At 33.0% G+C, this 20547-nt stretch overlaps 2 protein-coding genes across 2 annotated transcripts; both read left to right on the top strand.

The window, feature by feature from the left end:
• LOC105171395 (probable E3 ubiquitin-protein ligase LUL4) lies at nucleotides 1082-5967 on the top strand. Its single transcript, XM_011092496.2, has 4 exons — nucleotides 1082-1642; nucleotides 4418-4922; nucleotides 5562-5671; nucleotides 5809-5967. Exons 1-4 carry the CDS (start codon nucleotides 1227-1229, stop codon nucleotides 5822-5824), a joined length of 1047 nt encoding a protein of 348 aa, XP_011090798.1. The 5' UTR covers nucleotides 1082-1226; the 3' UTR covers nucleotides 5825-5967.
• LOC105171393 (heavy metal-associated isoprenylated plant protein 33) lies at nucleotides 17706-20537 on the top strand. The gene is made up of 3 exons (XM_011092494.2): nucleotides 17706-18294; nucleotides 18598-18673; nucleotides 18859-20537. The coding sequence occupies exons 1-3, from the start codon at nucleotides 18265-18267 to the stop codon at nucleotides 20328-20330; spliced, it is 1578 nt and encodes a 525-aa protein (XP_011090796.1). The 5' UTR covers nucleotides 17706-18264; the 3' UTR covers nucleotides 20331-20537.

Genomic DNA, 20547 nt, shown 5'->3' with positions numbered 1-20547 from the left:
TAACGGCAGTGATGCTTTTCTTATGGGTCAAATAAGTACTTTGCTTGTGAATTGGAGAAGCTGATTTTTTGACTTGCTAAAGCAATGGAGTGTATCATTTATGTTCAATCCCGTAAGTTGTTAAGGATGATGTCATATGAACAAGTTTGAAATCATATGTTCAGTCGTGTCATTTGTTTGGATAATTTATCTCACTTTTTGTGAGTTTATTTAACTTATTTCGTAGTATTTAATGTGTTGATTGAATCGATATATCATTCAATTAATTAATTATTAAAATATTAATATAAGTATCGATTTTATTAATGAAAAGGGACAATATTTAGATGATTGCTTGTTCCTTTTACAAAAATCATAGTCCCAACCACCACTATTGGAACAAGCCATTTAACTAATATGTTGGTGCATTACAACTAATCAAGAACCATTTGCTTTTTCGAACTGCTAAAGCTGGATTAGTGTCAAAGCAATATTCTTCCACTTTACCCAAACTATATAATTACTTGGATTCAACAAATAAAATCACACTCAACTATAGTTATTTATAAAAATAATAAAAAAATTAATTCCACCAAAAATAGTATTTTCAATAAGACTACTTGGCTAATTGGTCACAATTAGCTCTTTTCTTAAATTAAAATATAATCCAAATATATGGTTTTGACGTGAAATTTTACACAAATATTTTTTAAAGTTTAGGGGTTTTGATGTAATTATTTTTCAGAAAAATGATGTGAGTATGTATTGAAAAAGAATAACGTAGTCAAATGGGTATAAATCATAAGTAGATGTCAACTACCTGTAGCCGAAAACATTTAAAATCAACAATAAGATTTATTGATTATTTATGTCAAAGTCAATAAATGAGTCAAAGCAAAATTTGTAATCTGCACCATAATATTATTTTATACTTTTAAGACATAGTACTGTAATTTAATATTTGATTCAATAGCCAAATGCAATCTAAACAAATTATTATGTCAAATTCATGTAATCATAATGAAATAATTCTAAATAAACAGAATTTGTGTGTGTAATATTATTATATTATATGTATATATAGAGAGGGATTGAGATATCTGAAACATAAAATATGATTGTTTAGAAATGTAACGCAAAAATTTGGAGAAATTGGAGTTGTATTTGTTTGTGCAGCAGCAGCAATAACAAGAACAAGAATTCCATTTTCCACCACCACCTCCTTTCCGCAGATCCCACACAAGAAGATGGGCATTTCCTTCAGCACCACCGCCAGAAGGAGAAGCCCCACGCACCCCTACCCCCATCCCCACCCCCTGGAATACTACCCCTCCTCCTACCCAATGCAGCCTCCTCCGCCCCCTTATCCGGCGCATTCCCCGTCTTCGCCATCTGTATATTACCCCTACTACAATTCCAATGGGTATAATGTTTGCAATCACGCCAACCCTATTGTGGGCCAGCCCTACTTTGGTCCCTTTGAGTTGCAACCGTCGCTGCCGCAGCCTCGGGTGCTGGCGCCGCCCTGCGGTGAGCAGAAGCAGGCGAAAGTTGTGAATAGTGATGTGAATGTGCATAAAGATTCTTTGAGGCTTGAGATTGATGAGCTGAACCCGGATCATTACTTGGTTTCCTTTATTTTTGATGCTTTGCTTGATGGAAGGCAAGATTTCTGGAAACACTTTATATTTTTTTGTTGATTAATTTTTTGTGCTTTGGTTGCATCATGTATGCGTAATTTACTTGGCTGCAGTTGTATCTGTGTGTTGTATGGTAAGGGAGATGAATGTGGGTTGAGGACCTTGAGTGATATTTGGAGTGGAAGATATATGGACACAAAATGCATGTAGCCATTTCATCACCCATTCTGTAGATTTTGAATTGTAGGGTCCTATACAGTTTGAGGCAATTGGACAACTTTACTTATGAATTCCTGATATGAGAATTAACCGAAATGGAATTTTGCTGTCTGCAACTCATGCATCTGGGAGCAGTTTCCTGTTCGCTGAGATGGCCATTAGAGGCCTTTGGGACACCCTTCCTGTTAGGATATTTTACATTTCTTACCAAAACCGTAACTTTAATAGTGTTTTATTTCATGAAGGCTACGTGCTGCGCCTATATTTCCAGAGTCAGAAGGTTGCAGTCCTGTTTTCCAAGTCTCATTCTGCAATAACTCATTCTCCGGAATTATACTATTTTAGGAGTGTGGCAATATCTAAAGTATGATTTTTACATTCTTTTTTAATTGTAAATATGTCTTGGTTCATATCAGGAAACGATGAGGATTAGTACAAGAAAAATTCGCATGCCTTATGTGGCATCATGGCACTCATTAGGTTTAGGAACGGTACCAATCTCTGAAGAATGACTGATTGGAATTTATATTAAAATTATAATTACACGAATATCCTTCAACACTCTCCATCAAGCTGGAGAATATATATTATACACTCCAAGCTTGCAATAAATATACTTGATTCTTGTCTCCTTAGTGCCTAATTAACAAATCGGCTAATTGATCAGTAGTCTTCACACGGGATATATGAACAATGTTGTAGGATTTTCTTCCACAACAAAATGGGGATGCTGAACGAAAAAATGGACACTTATTCTGCATTGCTCTTTGTTATTTTATGCATATGTCCCAAAACCTTCTAGAGTATGCTTACTGCATGGAGATCATGTACCCTAAGAGGTTTATTGTGCTAGTGCTCCCTACTTTGTTCTCTTTCTAACCTACCTGTTTTTGACCTCCGTTGTATCCTTGGGTCTTGCTCTTTTATTCACCAGTTATGCCCTGGGTGCTGAATTTGATCGTCGTTCAATAGGTGCATCTTCTTGGAGCACTCTCTCAGGGAAAGGGTATTATTGTTATAAGCCAGTTTCCGTTAAGTTTTTTACAAGTGCCGACGTATTGCTTTTAGCCTATACCATTTTTTCAGCGTCACTCCATATTTGAATCTTGAAATTCACCTTCCACTATCTATTTCTCTTCCTATTTACACACATCTCCATTAAGCTATCCATGCCTTTAGATATATGGGACCTGTCAGTCAGGGAGCAGACAAGCCTCCACAGTCCACCCATAATTACTTGAACAATTTTGTCTGCCCTTTCTGATTCTAGCTCCATGAAAAAGCCAGATTTAGACCTTCCTGTTGCCTTTCATAAGATAAGTTGACGTGTACATCAAATCCTCAGTTTTGATGTCTTATGATTGTATGCCTATATCTTATTCTCCTTTGTTTATACACTTAAACTTCATCTGAGTTCCCACATATGTCCTAGTTTTCCTCTCCATATTGGTCCAGAATGTGCTCTCCCTGAAAATATACATGCTTGGGATCTTGTTCCTCTCTTTCCTGGTAAACCTGTTGGTTGTAAGTTGGTTTACATTGTTGAGGTTGGCAGATCCATGATTTGCTGAGAAACCTTGTAGTTTTGCTAGTATGCTTAGATATCAACAAGATGTCGCATTAAAAATATTTGTTTTGAATTGTTGATTTGCCAATATGCTGAAAGCTATTTATCACTTCTTAACGCCAATAAAGCATCTGATAAAAACCATGATTAGCACGTGCTATTAGTTTGTGTTTTAAAACATAAGATTTGAATATTTTTAAGATCTGGCTGAATCAAGGGTTTCTCATATTTTATGAATGAATATTTTGTCAGAACTTTATTATATTTTGTTCTGGGATCTGCATTAGCATCTTTTCGCATTTTTGGTATTTACTTTTTATTCCTGTTACAAAATCATGCCCCATAACTTGATATCTTGGTATTTCTTATTTCTCTTTTGCTGGCTTTAATAGCCTCTTCTGTGCGTTCTTGTTACCATTTAAGAGTGTCAAAATTTCTTTGGCTGGAGTATTTTCAGCCCTAAAGAGTCACAAATTGCTTTAACTTACGACTTGCGATCCTTTTTTCGCACTGGAAACAGTTTGCGCAATGCGTTTGTTGTTCATCAATGAGAAAAGCACGATGTCTGTGTATCATGTTGACAGATTTATCTGTTGCTTATTTGATCACGTTTTGCCTCCACCGACACAAGAAGTGGAAGTCTATTTTATGCCAGGTGTTTAATGTGTCAATTCCCTTTGTCTTATTTATATATCTTTCTATCAACCTTATTCCAAGTATATAGACCTTATATGATGTTTCTTATTATCATTTTCTGGAAATGAACCTTTGAATTTGGCAGGTATTATCTATTTTTTACTCTAGTTATTTATTTATTTTTATGTTTTCCATCACGGTATTTACCATTATATATAGTGGCTATTTCTGTCTCTCCTGTCTTGTAAAGGCTAGCTATTGTTTACTCAGTGTAATCCTGTTCACCAAGTGCATGCTGTAGAACAATTGGCTAATTTTCTATTCTTCTGAGTGCCTGTAGTGGCCCCTCTAATCTCTATTTTTTTCTGATCGACAGCATCACAATCTGTTACTTTGCCAAGGAAGAGGCTGACTGTAGAGTTGTTCCATTATTTCCTGAAACCTATGTTCCGATAAAAATCCCTTTCAGAAAAGGACTTCACCAGGAATTTCGACAACCATCAGGGACAGGCATTGACTTGCGTTATTTTTCGTTGGATGATATGTCAAATCCGTCATCCAGATATGATGTGTTTCCGATTGTAATATCTGCTGATACTTGCCCAACTCCTTATATAGTTGATGATAGAAGCTATCTTTTGCCACCTACATTGTCCCAGATGCAGATAACTCAAGTAGTCGTGGGAAGAAATCATGATGGACAATTTACTGCTAAAGCAATCAGGCAGTTGCTTTGGACAGATGATATTTGCTATGAACTGCGAGAGATATATGGATTAGGAAAATCTGGCTCAGGTTTCAATGACAATGGATCAGGGAAAGATTGTGTGATTTGCATGACTGAGCCGAAAGACATAGCTGTGCTTCCCTGCAGACATATGGTAAGGGAATATGCTACTTTACTATTTGTTTATCTATTATTTATGTATGAGTTAAGATTTGTTCTTTGACCACAATGATAAATTATTTGAAGATAAAGCAAAGATGATTTCAGATGCTCAAGCTATCTGTAGACTTGGACATTTGACTTTACACACCCAAGTGTTGCCCGCATGATATTGTGTAGACTTAGGATTCTGAGACTGTTTAGTTATTTAGCTATTTGCTCTATCTGCTAATTGTGAACTACACAGCAGGCTGATAAGCTACTTAAGAGACTTTCTTTGGTCCTTGATGCAAGTTTCCTTTTTTCTTTTCTAGATACAATTACATATTTCTGGTTCTTGTAGTGGACATGTCTACTCTCGGGTAGATATTTCTGGAAAATATGATATAGGATGAATCGGAAGCCTTTAGTATACATTATAAGGATTCATCTATAACTAATTGTGCTGCAGAATTGTTCTTTCTAGCAAACATTATATCACCTGTTCTTTTGGGCCTTCACTTGTCAGTGTTTTGCTTATGCCAATGTATGGTTTTGCGTACGTCTCCCTTTACTGTCCTTAACTTTATCCTTACCTTGCATTATCCTTTCAATTGCATGCAATCAATTATAATTGAAATATTCTGCATTCTAGTGTATGTGCAGTGACTGTGCAAAGGCACTGAGACTTCAGTCAAACAAGTGCCCAATCTGCCGTGAAGTTATTGAAGCACTCCTGGAAATCAAGATACACAATATAGATCAGTGAGCTCCATCCTATTTCAGTAATTGCAGGATAAATTACGCAATACTATAGTTAGATGTCCGATCCCAATTAATTTCGGTATATTCTAAGTTTCATTTAACTGTCAATATTTGTGGTTTATTTTTCTTTGTTGCAGTTCAATCCAGTCTTAGACTACAGATAGATATCTGAAATGTTTCCAGTGAGGTTTCTTCTTTCCTACTACAAGATCTTAAAACGTGTATACTATATAGTCATAGATATAGTTTGCCTACACCTTCAGAACAATTTGATTTGCTTGAATATGATCTTTTTGTCTTTTCAATTCTCCCTCCTGATATACGACATAAACGTTTTCATTACTAAATTCATTTACCTCTGCTGCATCTCTCCTGGTTTTTCTCATTTGTGCTTGTTTTTCACCTTGATGAGATTTTACAGTTTGGCTATTTAAATGCCTGTAATATTATTTCTATCTCCTAAACAGCCAAAAGGGTGTGCCAGAAAAGAGTATTTGACATAGAAGTTAACAACAGCAGATACAACCTTGGCTTCTGTAAAATTTGGCTGGGAGCTTGGTAATAGGTTTTGTTTTGAACACAAAATACAAATTGGTTCAGAAAACATTAATAAACCTTTGTTTTCTTGCACACCCTGCATGGACCTCTAGGGGACCATTCATTTATATCACACCTTGTGCAACTACTTTAAGAGGCTGCCTCACCTTAGATTTAACTCCAGAATTATTTGCTTCATTTTTGTTCCACATTGCTTGAACTTTTCATCCTCCTTGAATCTCTTACTTCTGACTTCTGAACTACACATTGCCTGTGACACCCCACCACCCTCCAACCACGTAAGGTGGCGTCCCTCAACCCCAACATGTAGATGGCGTCTTGAGCCTGTTTGGGTATTTTGATTTTTGAACGATCACAACTATTTATGTAGATATATATCTCATGTATGTTCCGCAATACATAGGGTTATTATTGGCCAAGTCTTGAAATCTTAGAACCTCCTAAGAACGGCCAGACCTCACCCAAGCCATGTACACTTGTATAGAGAGGAAGACTATCATCATGTTATTAAACATGGTGGTTGCGAGTTGGGAAGTGTCTCAATGAGTTTTGGGTAAACGGAACATTCCATAGTGATTGGGTAGTTATAACGAGTTAACCTCATCATGAAAACACACACACACACACACATAAGCATTGGAAGAAGAGAAGAAAGTAGAGGGGTGAAAATTCCATGACAAAAGCAAGATAGTAGTAGTTTTATTATCTCTACAAGCTTCAAGCAATCAGACAATAAATCTACAAGCGATGTACAAAAGTCCCCCCATGCCAAAAAATTTTTTTCTGACAAATGACTAGTATAGTATAGGATGCGAGAGCAAATATGTCACTGTCAAAAGGGACCATCTTGATCTACTCATGCTGGCAAGAGCAATAATGATTTGTCCTTGCAGATTCCTCTCTACTGCCTGCACAGCTACATTTATCTTCACCTTTTTTGTTCCACAGTTGAAGCATGCATCTACCTCTACTCAACCCACACAACACCAATAATCTCAACTTACAAATCTTACACAAAATTACATAGTTGAATAATGAAATGCTTACAAGAATATGATGCCATGTTCTCATCACTCCCAAGTTTGAACTCTTGAAATCTAGATGATGTCATATGATGAAATGCTTAGAGATTCCGATGTGTGTTTAGAAGCAGGAAATTCTAACCGCTCGAAATACTAACGTTACCTATTGTATTTTCAATCAAGAATCGTAAAAGGAGTTGAAATTGAAAGTGCAAGTGGGAAGTGGTTGTAGAAGCAAAAAATGCATGAGATTAGATATTTGTGAGGATGTCACAAATGTTGTAGTTAGTTCTCTTCTCCCCTTATGAATCAAACTTTTCAAACATGTGGTTTCACATGTTACACTTGCACATAAATGGTAAGACCACTTCATAGTCCCCAACCACATTGTTTCTAAATCAAACACAAAATAGATGGATACTTGTCCCTTTCTCATCAACCCCTCTTTTCTTTTTATCTCATGTAATTACTGCGCTATCTTCTTGTTTTTTTAACATATTTTTCAAATACATTTTTACATTGTCTCAAATTGAAATATAAAATATTTAGAAATAATAAACCAGTTGTTTGATTTTTTATGAGCGCAAATAGCAACATTTAACGAATAAAGATCAAACTAACAATTGCATCAATTCATATATTAATTAATTAATTAATTTTTTGGGGGGTGGGGGGGTGAGATCTGCTGACGCAAGCTCAATGTTTCAATTTTGTTGGAGTTAATTAGTATGTTATTAGTCAACTCATAGAAGAGTGAGAGAGTATATGGATTTGGCTCATCATAGAGAAAGAAAAAAGAAAAGAAAGAATAAAATCTATTTAGATATTTCTTGGTACAAACACATCCGTACGCCCGTGGAGATGCACAATTATGCTTGCCAATTGCCATCACCCTAACCCATTTTACAATGCAAACAAACTATTCATTGTAAAATGTGTGGAGTAAAATATTTTCACTATATAAGGCTTAGTTTGGATACGAAATTTAACTTTAACTGCCGTTTTGTTTGTGGATGAAGTATGCCAAAATTATATATATATATTAATGGAGCAAATTGTATTTTTTGTCATATACTTTAGGACGTTTTGTGGAAATAGTCTTATGGTTTTTGAAATAGTCATTTTTTATCTCATATTTTCAATATTTATTACATTTTTGGTCCCTTCGTTTAAAATTTAGACTGATTGACTATGTATAAAGCACATGAACGTTAAGTGATCCACTATTTAAGGAGGAAACTTAGCTAAGTAGGTTTCAGAGGGCAAAGCATCATGTGAAATCACGCCTTGCTGTTGAGTTTTAGGTAAACAAAAAGAAAAATTAACAAAGCTGAAAAAAAAAAAAAGAAATTTTTGCAAATTTTTATGCATAAAAGAAAAAGCACATGCTGTTGGAATTTGATTTGGAAAAAAATGAGGGTTTTTTTCTTTAAGATTGTAGCTTAGTTAAGGTGCGTCGGACTCACCAGCAGCACATGCATTCTATGTGATGTTTTCAGTTTAAAGCCTGTTCAGCCAATTCTTCCCCCTTCTCGGAACAACCAATCACTTGAGCACGTGGCTATTCCATTCAAAATTTAATGACGAGACTAATAATGCAACAAATATTTGAGATATAAGACCAAAAATAATCATTTTGAGAAATATGGTACTATATGTGCAAAATATTTCTAAAATATGAGACTAAAAATATAATTAATCTTTTTTAATGTACCAAAGTATCAAAGTTAAAACACATCGCTAGTCCATGAGAAAATTCTCCTTCTTTTCAACCGGACTTAAAAAAAGTAAAGGAAAGGAAAAAAAAAAACAACCCACAAATCTTGAGGAGTGAGATTCCATTATTTTCTTTTGAGTGAATAGTAAGCAAAGGTTACAAACACAAAAAATAAAAACAAAAAAGAGGGTTGAATTATTATTATTATTATTATTATATATAGGAAATTCTTTTGAAAATTAGGCAATATATATATATATATATCCAAAAGTAGAAATGCATTATTATAGTTGGAATGAGAAGTTGCTTGGGATTTCTTTTCCAGCCATCTCACATTTCCTTTATGGTTAAAGGGGCCTCAAAGAGTGCACAAATTAAGAATGCAGAAAGTGCAAGCTTGACGCTTTTCTTCATCATTTCTTGCCTTTACCCTTTTAACAACCACAAACACTTATTAAGTATGCCTCTTTGCCCTCTAATTATGCCTCTTATTCAGCCTAATTATTTACATAAATTTATTTTAAAAAATTACAAACGGAATTAAAATCAGCAATTATTGAGTTAATAAAATCATGTTTGCACATCAAAGGAGAAAATTCTTGTTCCGAACTGATTCGGCCAAACCAATTCAATCATAGAGCAAGTGAATCACACTTGCTCTATGATTGGTCATTTTTCCTAGATTGTACACCTATCACACTTGTCATGTGATTGGTTCAAATTTGGCCGAACCAAATCCGAGCAAGAATTTTTTTTCATCCAATAGTTGTAACAGAAGCTTTCGTTGTTTAATATAGTAACTTATTATCAATGTATCAAAGTACCGTGATGTTTTATTTGAAGGACGAAATTTCAATAATAGAACTGATCGTTTCTTCAATGTAATTATAGTTGGAATACAATATTTTTTGTTTTTGTTTTTTTGAAATACCAATGTAAAATCGAGGTACATGTTGGGTTTTCCAGCAGGAGTATGGGTACAATGTTAATGCAAGAAAGGGTAAATTTATATGCTTTTTCCAATAGTCATAAGAGGTAAATAAAGTTTTCAGAATAATCCGGGAAAAAGTGGTGGATTCAGTCAAAAAGAAGGATCCCTCCACAGGAAAATGACTCTGTACATTGAATTTTCAAATTTAGTTAAGATAAAACCCAAAGCATTTGATAAAGGTAAAATGCAAGTTTATGAGAAATATTGTTCATCATAATTGGTTCTACCATCCATAACCTACTCAATATATGTCTTTTATGGATGGTGAGTACTATTGTCCTAAATATAGGTACCAAAAACAAATTATTCTGCAACATCAACTCTGCCTTTCTTTCTTCTTTAATTTGTGTAGTAAAATGTGACAATTATATATATATATATATATATATATATATATTTACAAGACGAAAATAAAGATATAACAAGAGTAATAATTTACGTCGTTCTAATAGTTGATTTAGATATATTGAAAGCATACTGAGAGAAAGTTTTATTGCCTGATTTGCTCGCTGCGGGCCCACATAATAAATGACATACTTCATGTTTTTGAGGTTTGAACTCGTGATATTTAAGTGAGAATATAGTGATTTGAGTTTTTTTTTTTAAAAAAAAAAACTTAATACAAGACAAAAAATAGCTTAATTACCTCAATCGATTTTAAAGAAACAAGTAAGAATTCTAGTTATGAAATTTTACATTATTTGGTCTGGAGTTTTTATAGTTAATTAGGAAATCGTATTTGAGTTTAATTTGATCTTTGATGGGATCGAGCTCGAACAAGTTTTAATTGAATAAAAAATGAGCCAAGTTTGAGTAGTTTCACATTTTGAAGCATGTTTTATTATTATTATTTTTTTATTAATTGAATCGAACTCGCCAAACTTGAAAGTTTATCGAATAAAACAATTGATAGATCACCTTCTCCTTAATAAAAAAGTTATGGCCGTTTGAAGTTCCACTATCAAATCACGAAGCTAAGGCACGCACTATACCTTTGACTTTGGCCTATATATCCAAATGCTTTCAAAATGTATCCGCCTCTTATTCTACATCACGAACTCTTATCGATTAATTTATCTTTTAATCATACTTTTAAACTAATTGGACAATTACTTAAAAGTAAAACTTGGTGAAGAAAATATCTGTTGGCCTCCACTAATTATCACTTTACATGAATTGACTGAGGTAGATAACATACCAAATTTATGATTTTACCAGTGTTGTGGCTGAACTACACCTTTTTTTTCTGTTAATGGTAAGTGAAACACTTTAATTTAATAGTATCTTATTTTAATTGAAAGCAACATTTGTCTAAAGTTTCATTGTGTAAATAATACTGAAAACATAGGTTATTTTTTTCTTTGATTTTTATACACATTACATAATATCCGTATATCTTGCAATACGATGATGGTATATTTTTAAGTAGGATCATCCATCAAGTCTTTATTAGCTCGGTAATTTTTAAGCAATTTTAAGACGTCAAGTCTGAAATACTCGTAATTATTGGTACGTGATGAAATAAGATTAATGTTATTACGTAAATAATTGCGATTTCCCTAAGATGCAAAATCATGTAACATCACTCATTATAGTTTGGAAAAGAGCAACTACTAATTTCTTAAATTGAATGGACTATAAAAGTCAATTGAAAGGAAATTTATGATGATCAATTATGACCATTATTCTTCTTTCAACAATTTGAAGCTAGGAAAATTCATTTAATGGGTAGGACAATAGGACATATACGTTTAATATTTACTTTCCGAACTCATTTTATTTTTGTTTTTTTATATATATTTGACATATGTAAAAAAATAAGACTAATATGCTTTGTAAACTAATCGCCCATCTTCAATTTTTTTGGTCAATTAAAATACCTCTTAAGAATAATAATTTCGTAAACTTATATAAATAGCTCTATTTTATCTTGTAATTATTTATAAATCTATTTGTAAAGCTTTACTTTATGATGTAAATAAAAGAGTCAATAAAGAGTACTTTTAACTTTCAATATAAATGAACTTAAGTTACTAAAATTTTTACTTGTTTTCACGTTCAATTTAACAAATAATGAACGACATATGGTTGTTTATTTTCAATGGGATCCAACTCAAAATATAACTATCTCCACAGGATCTAAGTTATTACAAAGAAAATTGAATTTTATGATTGCACGAGAAGTGACTAAATACCGTTTTACCTAAATGCAGGCAAAGACAATCATTAGATGATGTTTTCAACAAAAAATTTTGCCACGCTTCTTTCACTTCAACTATCTCAAAACAAATATTTGGAATATATAAACTCAAACAACAGGTTGCTTCAATTTTCTAAATCGAGCACGTTTGAACCCTTGTTAGTTATAACGTGGTGTAATATGTCAATTGCACATGTTTTTCTACATCTTTTCATGATTATATTGCGAAATGTTCTACTCAAGTACATTAAATAATTTTCTTTTACGTGTAGTGGTATTTTTAGTATATATTTAAATGAACTTTCATCCTATATATTTTTCAGACAATCACAATAAACAAAAGAACGACTAATGATTTTTCTAGTTGTTAACACATGTTTCACATATTAAGAATATTACGCTTTCACATTTTCACGTGTGAGTATCACAACAGAACTACTTAATCAATGATTACCTTTGAATTTACAGTTTACTAAATTTATTGTCAGTATTCAACAAAAATGTACAAATTCAAATGAGTGCAATGTTATTGTTTTTAAATCATGCTTTAATTCTTATGTATATTGGGAATTTTGCATTTGGGTTGAATTCAAATTACCATTATATAAAAATTTAAATAGATTTAAAACCTCTGTAACCCAAAGAAAAAAGAATCTAAGGCACCTTAGCATTTTTGTAAAAGAAGCATTGAGCCCCCCCTCCGCCTTGCTGTGTTTTTCACTTGTGCAAATGTTTTGGCATATATGTTGTCTATTTTCATTTATTTAGTATATAGGAGTCCAAATATTTAACTATCACTTAGTTTAGTTTTGTTTTTTTTCTAACCTCAGTATTTCTCATTTTGTAAAGTAGCGGTGGCAGACGAGTAGAGCCGGCTCGCGAGCTTTTGAGTTGAGCTCAATCCTATCTGTTCATCAGCTCGCGAGCTTTTTTTATTTTTTTATTTTTTATATATATTTTTATTTTTAAATTTTTTATATATTTAATTTCATATTCAATACTTTATCAATTTTATACTCAAAATTGACCATATAATATAATTATTAATTAATTTCATATATTTTATTTTGGATAATAATAAATTATGGTACTTTTATTTATACATTTAATCTTTATACAAGAATAAATTTAATATATAACTTAGTAAATTATAATATTTTTTATAATTAAAATTATTATTTAATATGACACATATAAATTTTATGTCATATTTTAATATATATTTGTATTGTGACTTTTTTTAATTGATAGATAATTCACTTATGATTTTTTTATCAATTTCTGAGTTTTATATTTATATCAAGATACATACTATGCATTATCCAATCTATTTTATTACTTATAAATTTATGTTGAAATTTAGTGATTCCTATGAATTAATCTAATAATAATAATAATAATAATAATAATAATAATAATAATGATGATGATGATGATGATGATGGTTGAATAATTTTAATTATTTTAATTATTATTTTATTATATATACAATGAGATACAAAAATTTAAAGAATAATAACGATATATTAAAATTTGGGCACTCGATTCATACCAAATTTAAATACATATAAAATTGTGTCCATTAGATCATATCATACGGTATGATTTAAAATCACATGGTCTGATTCAACGATATACTGTCTTGAATGATTACTCTTATGTTTCGAGTACGATATCTCGACATCCGTATATCGAATAAGTATAAAACTTTACCAAATGTATTTTTCTGTAAGTTTGACCATACCTGAATTTTGATGGTCCGATTAACCTATGTTGTTCAACAATATAAGATGATGGTTACATCAATGTAATACTAACATTTATAAATATATAAATTTATTGCAGATTGTGAATATATATTAATCTCAACTATAAAGTATTTTTATGTATTTTGATTGCTTTATTTCAAATAATTAATACTTTTATATAATTTTTGAATTGTTCAGTAGGAATTTCTTTTTTATATATTTTACTAACTATATTACTACTAAACTAATTAGTAGTTTATATTTATAACAATAAATTAAAATTTTATACTATATTTTGGTATGTTTATAACATAATATACATTGTGCAATCTATTCTATTACTTATAAATTTATGTAAAAATTTGGTGATTCGATCCCATGATTTAATCTAATAATAATAAAAAAAATAAAAAATAAAAAAATTACCAAGCTCGAGCCTTCCTACTGCAAATCGAACTCGACTCGTTTACACCCCTACTTTAAAGTGGGATTCGATATGAAATAAAAAGAAGTGTTAAATAAACAGTTGGACTTTTATAGGCAGTAAATGAGGACAAAATAGAAATATACAGGCTAATATATGAAATTTCGAGCTAACTTGCATGAGTGAAGGAAGACAAAGGCGAGCGAGGTAAGATGTTTCTTTCTCAAAATATCAAGGTGTCTTTTAAATTTCTTTTTTTTTAGTTTAGAGGGATTTTTGCCTATTTCGATTTCTATTAGGGAATAATTTGTATTTAACCCTTTTTTATTTTGATTTGAGTATGCGAATTTTGCACAAAACTTGGATACGCGCACATATAATGCACATTGACGCGAGACTTTATATTTTTTATCATTATCATAAAAGATGATACATTTTATCATTTTCTTGCAGTCCTTGTTGGTTTGAAACATAAACTATGAGTTCAACAATGTAATTCTCTTGACAAAGACATAATTATAGATAAATATTGTGAACAATATTATAATCATTTTATTTTGATAATATTATAAACTTTTTGCAATCTACTCATATCGTGATAAATGGTTTTAATTCCTCTCTTACATAGAAATTATTCTATTTATTACAAAGAAAATTATCATTATTAATTTTATGTTGTATTATTATAGAAACTTGTTTAACTGCACGTGTTGTGCGCAATTTGGTATAACAACCAAATTGAATAAAAAGTATTTTAATTATTTGATGCTTAACTTTTATTCAGGAAAAGAAATATATAATACGTCATACATAGTTTTGGTTTTTTAAATTACCTGAACCTTTATATGCATACGACATAAAACCACCTCGTATTTGAAATAATATTCATTTCAATATGTTAAAGTACTTATAATTATCCCGAAATTTAAAAATTTTATTATATTATTTTTTAAAAGAATATTATATATTTTATTAAAAAATTACGCGTAAAATTATGCCACGATACCTACTTTCGACAACTAAAATGAACTATGTTTACTATAAATCATGATGTGATGACTATCAACCCATTCATCACATTTTTATATCTTTCTTGATTTACAAATTATATTGAGAGAATGACCAATTTGTTCTACTTCTGTTTCAAGGGAAAAATATTGTAACAAGGTATATTACTTGAGCAATCAATAGTAAATTAGTGTTAATTATTTTTATGCGACTCTATTTCATCTTAAAAATATTCTCAAATTTCAAACTCGGCGCATATGGGATAAATTTTTAGCTTGTTTGACGATTGTTAAGCTACTTAATTTGTTAAACAAATTATGAAATAATGCTTTTAACTGTTTTTTAATTGTTTATTACCTTCACATTGTTGAAGTAAATAAACTGAAATTCATATATTTGCCTCAAAATTTTCCAAATATTTCGTACCCAAATTCTATATTGATGATCTTAAATAAAAGAAATAACATTAGGAAGTTTTGTAAAATGATACGAGATAATTTTTTTTTTTTTTTTCAGAGGATCGATTAATAGTTTGGACTCAACTAACACGAATGTTATTGAGGCCACAACCTGAATACAGACTACTAACAAATTTGAGTAAAATCAAATAGTGAAAATTATAAATATTATGCGGATGATTTTACTAATTGTCTAAAGTTTATAGAATCTACTCGATCGCGTGAGGATTTACTTTTTTATTTCTCTCAAAAGGAAATTAATATTTAATGTGAAATGCGATATTATTATGTATAGCGATTTACGTTACTGCATGATATGTTATATTACGTTTTTTCATTAATATCATTAATTCGAGCACGACTAATATTTAAAAAGTAACCGTTCAGGATTATTGTAATTTTTGTGTGTCTATATCACTATATATAACATGGTACGTTGCATTTTATTTCATCACAGTCATCGTCTTAGACCATCGTGAGCAGGGGATCTATGAAGGGCGACTCGCTCAAGTATTCCAGGGTAAGCGAAAAAAATTATATATTTTTTATTCCTAACGATGTAAATTCTTTCTCTTCTGTTTTTCTTTGGAAATTAAAAATTATTTTCACTCTTTATCTTATTATTTGATTTTCTAGAGACGACACGAGAGATCCATCTTGAATTCGCCACATGAATACAGGCAAAAGAGGACCAAAAACAATGGGAGCACGACGATGATAAAAGTGAGTAAAGGCGAAAAATTGATCTTTTGATACAGAATTAATATAAATAAATTATTTTAATTGTATTTTACTGATTAATTTCAGATCTATTTAATATGTGAAATATATGTTTATATTTTTCGGTCGAATCATGATTTTTAAACACCCTTCTTGCTCTTAATTAAGCCCTTTGAATATATATATATATATATATATAAAATCAACATTAACACAGGTATAATTGATGATAAAATCATGTAAATTACATTTAAGGCTTTTAATTATCTAATAATTCCATGTTTATCCCCTTGCAGGAAATACATTGATGCAATTGTGAGCAGATAATGACGTATGTAATTATCTGAGGTTCCCCATGAAGGGAGCAACTTTGAGTCCAACCTAATTTGAAATATCATCCACAGCCAAAACCCCCCATTACAGTAATCTTCCATTACTCTCTTCTTTGACTAAGAACCAAAAATTTCCCAAATGCTAAGTCATTACATAAATCTCCCATGATGTCTTATTCAGTCTTCATAGTATGCCTATAATCTCAATCATTCATCTCATAATCTTAAGGAGATTACATAAATTTTTACCTTGACTTTAATTTTGTCATCATCCCATGTACCCAATTTGAATTTTATTTGAATTTAGAAATTTTCTCATCAAAATCTTTCACATTTTCAAAATTCGAAATATGTACAAATACAATGTATGTGTTTTCGTTGATAATAGTCAAAATTACATGAATTATAAAGCAGGATTACGAAAAAATAATAAAAAAAAGGGGTAAGTAGTTGCGTGTCAGGTATAATTATGCAATAAAATTAGGTGTAGAATATTAAATTTGATTACAAAATGTGAGGGATTAGAAGAATAAAAAGGAGTGTAATGGTAATCTTGTAATAAAATTATGGGGGAAATGGAGCAATCTGGATGTAATATTACAGTAATAAATGAGGAAATTAATGGTAGGAAGCAATATAAAGAGAAGGGAAATCTGGGAAGGAGTCTATTCACATCTGGTGGTAATAAATGCAGGGAAAAATTGTGTGAGATTTTGTCAACTTACCATAGTTACTGTTCACACTAATGGGGGAGTTAAGCCAAGCCAGGGTCTATATAAAGCCAAGCCAGCAGCAAGCCCACCATCATATTCATATTCATCATCAACAAAATAAACTGGAAAACAAAATTAACAGAGGGGGGATGGGATGGGATGGGATGGGATGGCTTGTGCTGTAATTATCTTCTCTCTCTCTCTCTCTCTCTCTGTTATGGAGTTTGAGAAAACACTAAATTTAATACAATGAACAAAGGAAAAATACCCCATAAATAAAGCCCCAAAACCAAGGAAGTGAGAGTGCGACACCCTCCCTTCTCTGCCAGTCTGCAGTTTGGTTTGTTTAGTAGTACCTCTTTCTCTCTCTCTCTCTCTCTCTTTCTCTCTCTTTTTTGGCTCTTTGGCTTTCTCTCTCACGCACAGCACACATTGCTCTCTCTCTCTCTCTCTCTCTGTCTGTAACTCTGAAATAGAGGAAACCAAACAGCAGAGGAGTTTTTAATGTTGTTCAACAACCGCCCTTTAACACCTTTCTTTCTTTCTTTCTCTCTCTGTGAGAGTGGTCTCAGAGGCTGAGTGTTTTTTTTCGTTCTTGGAAGTTCTTTGGCTCAGATCTGTCCCATTTTATTTTTATTTTTTAAATTTCGCTTCGTTACATTTGTTTCAACTTCTGTTTCTTGCGTTTTGAGTGGGTGAAAGATGAGTAAAGAAGAGTTCTTGAAGATCCAGGTAACTTCTTCTCACGCATTTGATGTTCTCTGTGTGTGCATTTTGGCCTTATGGGCTCTCTGTTTTTTGTATTCAACTCAAGATTTTTAATGGCATTAATTTTGTGGTTCCTTCTTTCCTTTCTGGGAGATGCATTTTTTCAATTTAATTCATTGAATTTAGATAGGTGTGATTCAAAGGTTTGTTTTTTGTTTCCAGCACCCCTTTTGTTTTTTGGCTTTGATTTCTTCTTCTTTGTGTTCTGAGTGATAAAGTTGTGAGTTTTACCACGTTAATGTTCTCTGGCTTTGCTTCCGCTTGCAGACTTGCGTTCTGAAGGTCAATATACACTGTGATGGGTGTAAGCAAAAAGTGAAGAAAATCTTGCAGAAGATTGATGGTATATTTCTCTTGTTCTTGAATCTGAATTATATTCTAAATACTTGGCTCCAGAATGGTAAAAAAAAAAAAAAAAAACTCTAGTGATTCAATAATTTGGTAGTATGTTGTCAATCTCTCTGCACAAAAGTGGTGTTGAATTTGACTTGATTTTTTTCATTTGAACTTTGTATGTTTGTTGAGTAGGTGTTTACACCACCAACATAGATTCAGAGCAGGGGAAGGTGACAGTATCAGGGAATGTTGACCCAGCCACGCTCATCAAGAAGCTTAACAAGAATGGGAAATATGCAGAGATATGGGGTGCACCAAAGCCCAACAACAACAATAACCACAACCAGCTCAACAATCAGTTGAAGAACCTGCAAATTGACAGTGGCAAAGGTGGAAACAACAAGGGCCAGCCTCAAAAGGGTGGTGTCAATAACCAGCCAAAAGGTGGGGTTCCTCAGGTTCAAAATCCACAGCTTCAGCAGCTTCAACAGCTTCAGCAGCTTCAACAGATGAAAGGATTTCAAGATCTGAAGATGCCCCCACAGTTTATGAAGGACCTGAAAATTCCCCCTCTTAACAACACTAAGGAGCAGAACCCGAAGTCTGTCAAGTTCAACTTGCCTGAAGATGAAGGCCTCTCTGATGATGAGTATGATGATGATGACTATGAAGATGACGACGACTATGATGATGATGAAGATGACCTTGATGATGATTTAGATGATGTCCCTCTGAATAGGACGAAGCCCATCGTGGGAAATGGGCAGGGCGGCTCGCAAATGCCTAACATGTTGATGAGTAGCATGATGAATGGCCAGAACCCTCAGCAACTGATGAAGGGTGTTCCTAATGTTGGTAGTAATGGAGGCAACATCGGTGCTAATGCGAAAAAAGGTGGGGGTGGAAGTGGTGCAAACATCCCTGTCCAAATCAATCTTGGCGGTGGTAGTGATGGAAAGGGCGGTGCTAATGGTGGCAAGAAAGGTGGTAATGGGAGTAACAATGGTGGAAACCAGAATCCGGTTGGTGGAAAAGGTGGCAAGAACGGTGGTGGGCAGCCGCAAGACAGCAAAAACAGTGGCGGCAATGGTGGTCAGAACAAAAGCGGTGGCGGTGGGGTTGCCAATGTCAACAATTTTAATCCTAATGGTGCCAAGAAAGGGGGTGGAATGAATGATGGGCCTCTTGGCATGCCAAACATGATGTCCATGAATGCTGGTGGTAGTGTGGGCCAGATGAGGAATATGCCAATGGGCCCTATGGGCAATCTGCCAATGGGCCAAATGGGCAATCTTGCATCTGCTCAAGGTATGCCGACAATGAACGGCAGTGGTGGTGGTGGCGGTGGTAACGGCAATGGTGGCCTCGGCAGTGGTGGGGCAGGGTATTTTCAAGGTGGTGGGCCGGAGCCCATGGCTGGGAACCCCTACTATCAACAACAGCAACAACTGGCTCAACAACAACAACTGGCTGCAATGATGATGAACCAGCAACGCGCAATTGGGAACGAGAGGTTTCAGCCAATGATGTATGCCCGACCTCCACCTGCTGTTAACTACATGCCGCCATACCCTCCTTACCCATATCCACCTCCACCAGGCGAGCGGGCCGACCAATATGCAATGTTCAGTGACGAAAACACCTCGAGCTGCAGTGTGATGTGAAGCTGAATTGGCTGAGATTCTTACAGTGAAGGAGGGTAGTGGTGGTTGAGTTCATAGCCTCATGACTTTGGCATAATATACCTGAAAATGGTCTTACTTTGATTTTTATGTTGGTTTTCTTTTTCTTTTTTTTCAATCCTAAGTTAGATTAGTGGTTGATGATAGGGAGCATGTGATAGATGATAATAAATTAAAAGCTTTTAGACAGGAGATGTAT

Source organism: Sesamum indicum, linkage group LG10 (genome assembly GCF_000512975.1).
Source record: "Sesamum indicum cultivar Zhongzhi No. 13 linkage group LG10, S_indicum_v1.0, whole genome shotgun sequence".
Classification (NCBI taxonomy): domain Eukaryota; kingdom Viridiplantae; phylum Streptophyta; class Magnoliopsida; order Lamiales; family Pedaliaceae; genus Sesamum; species Sesamum indicum.
The sequence above is the reverse complement of the archived record's forward strand: the minus strand, read 5'-3'. Positions and strand labels throughout refer to the sequence as shown.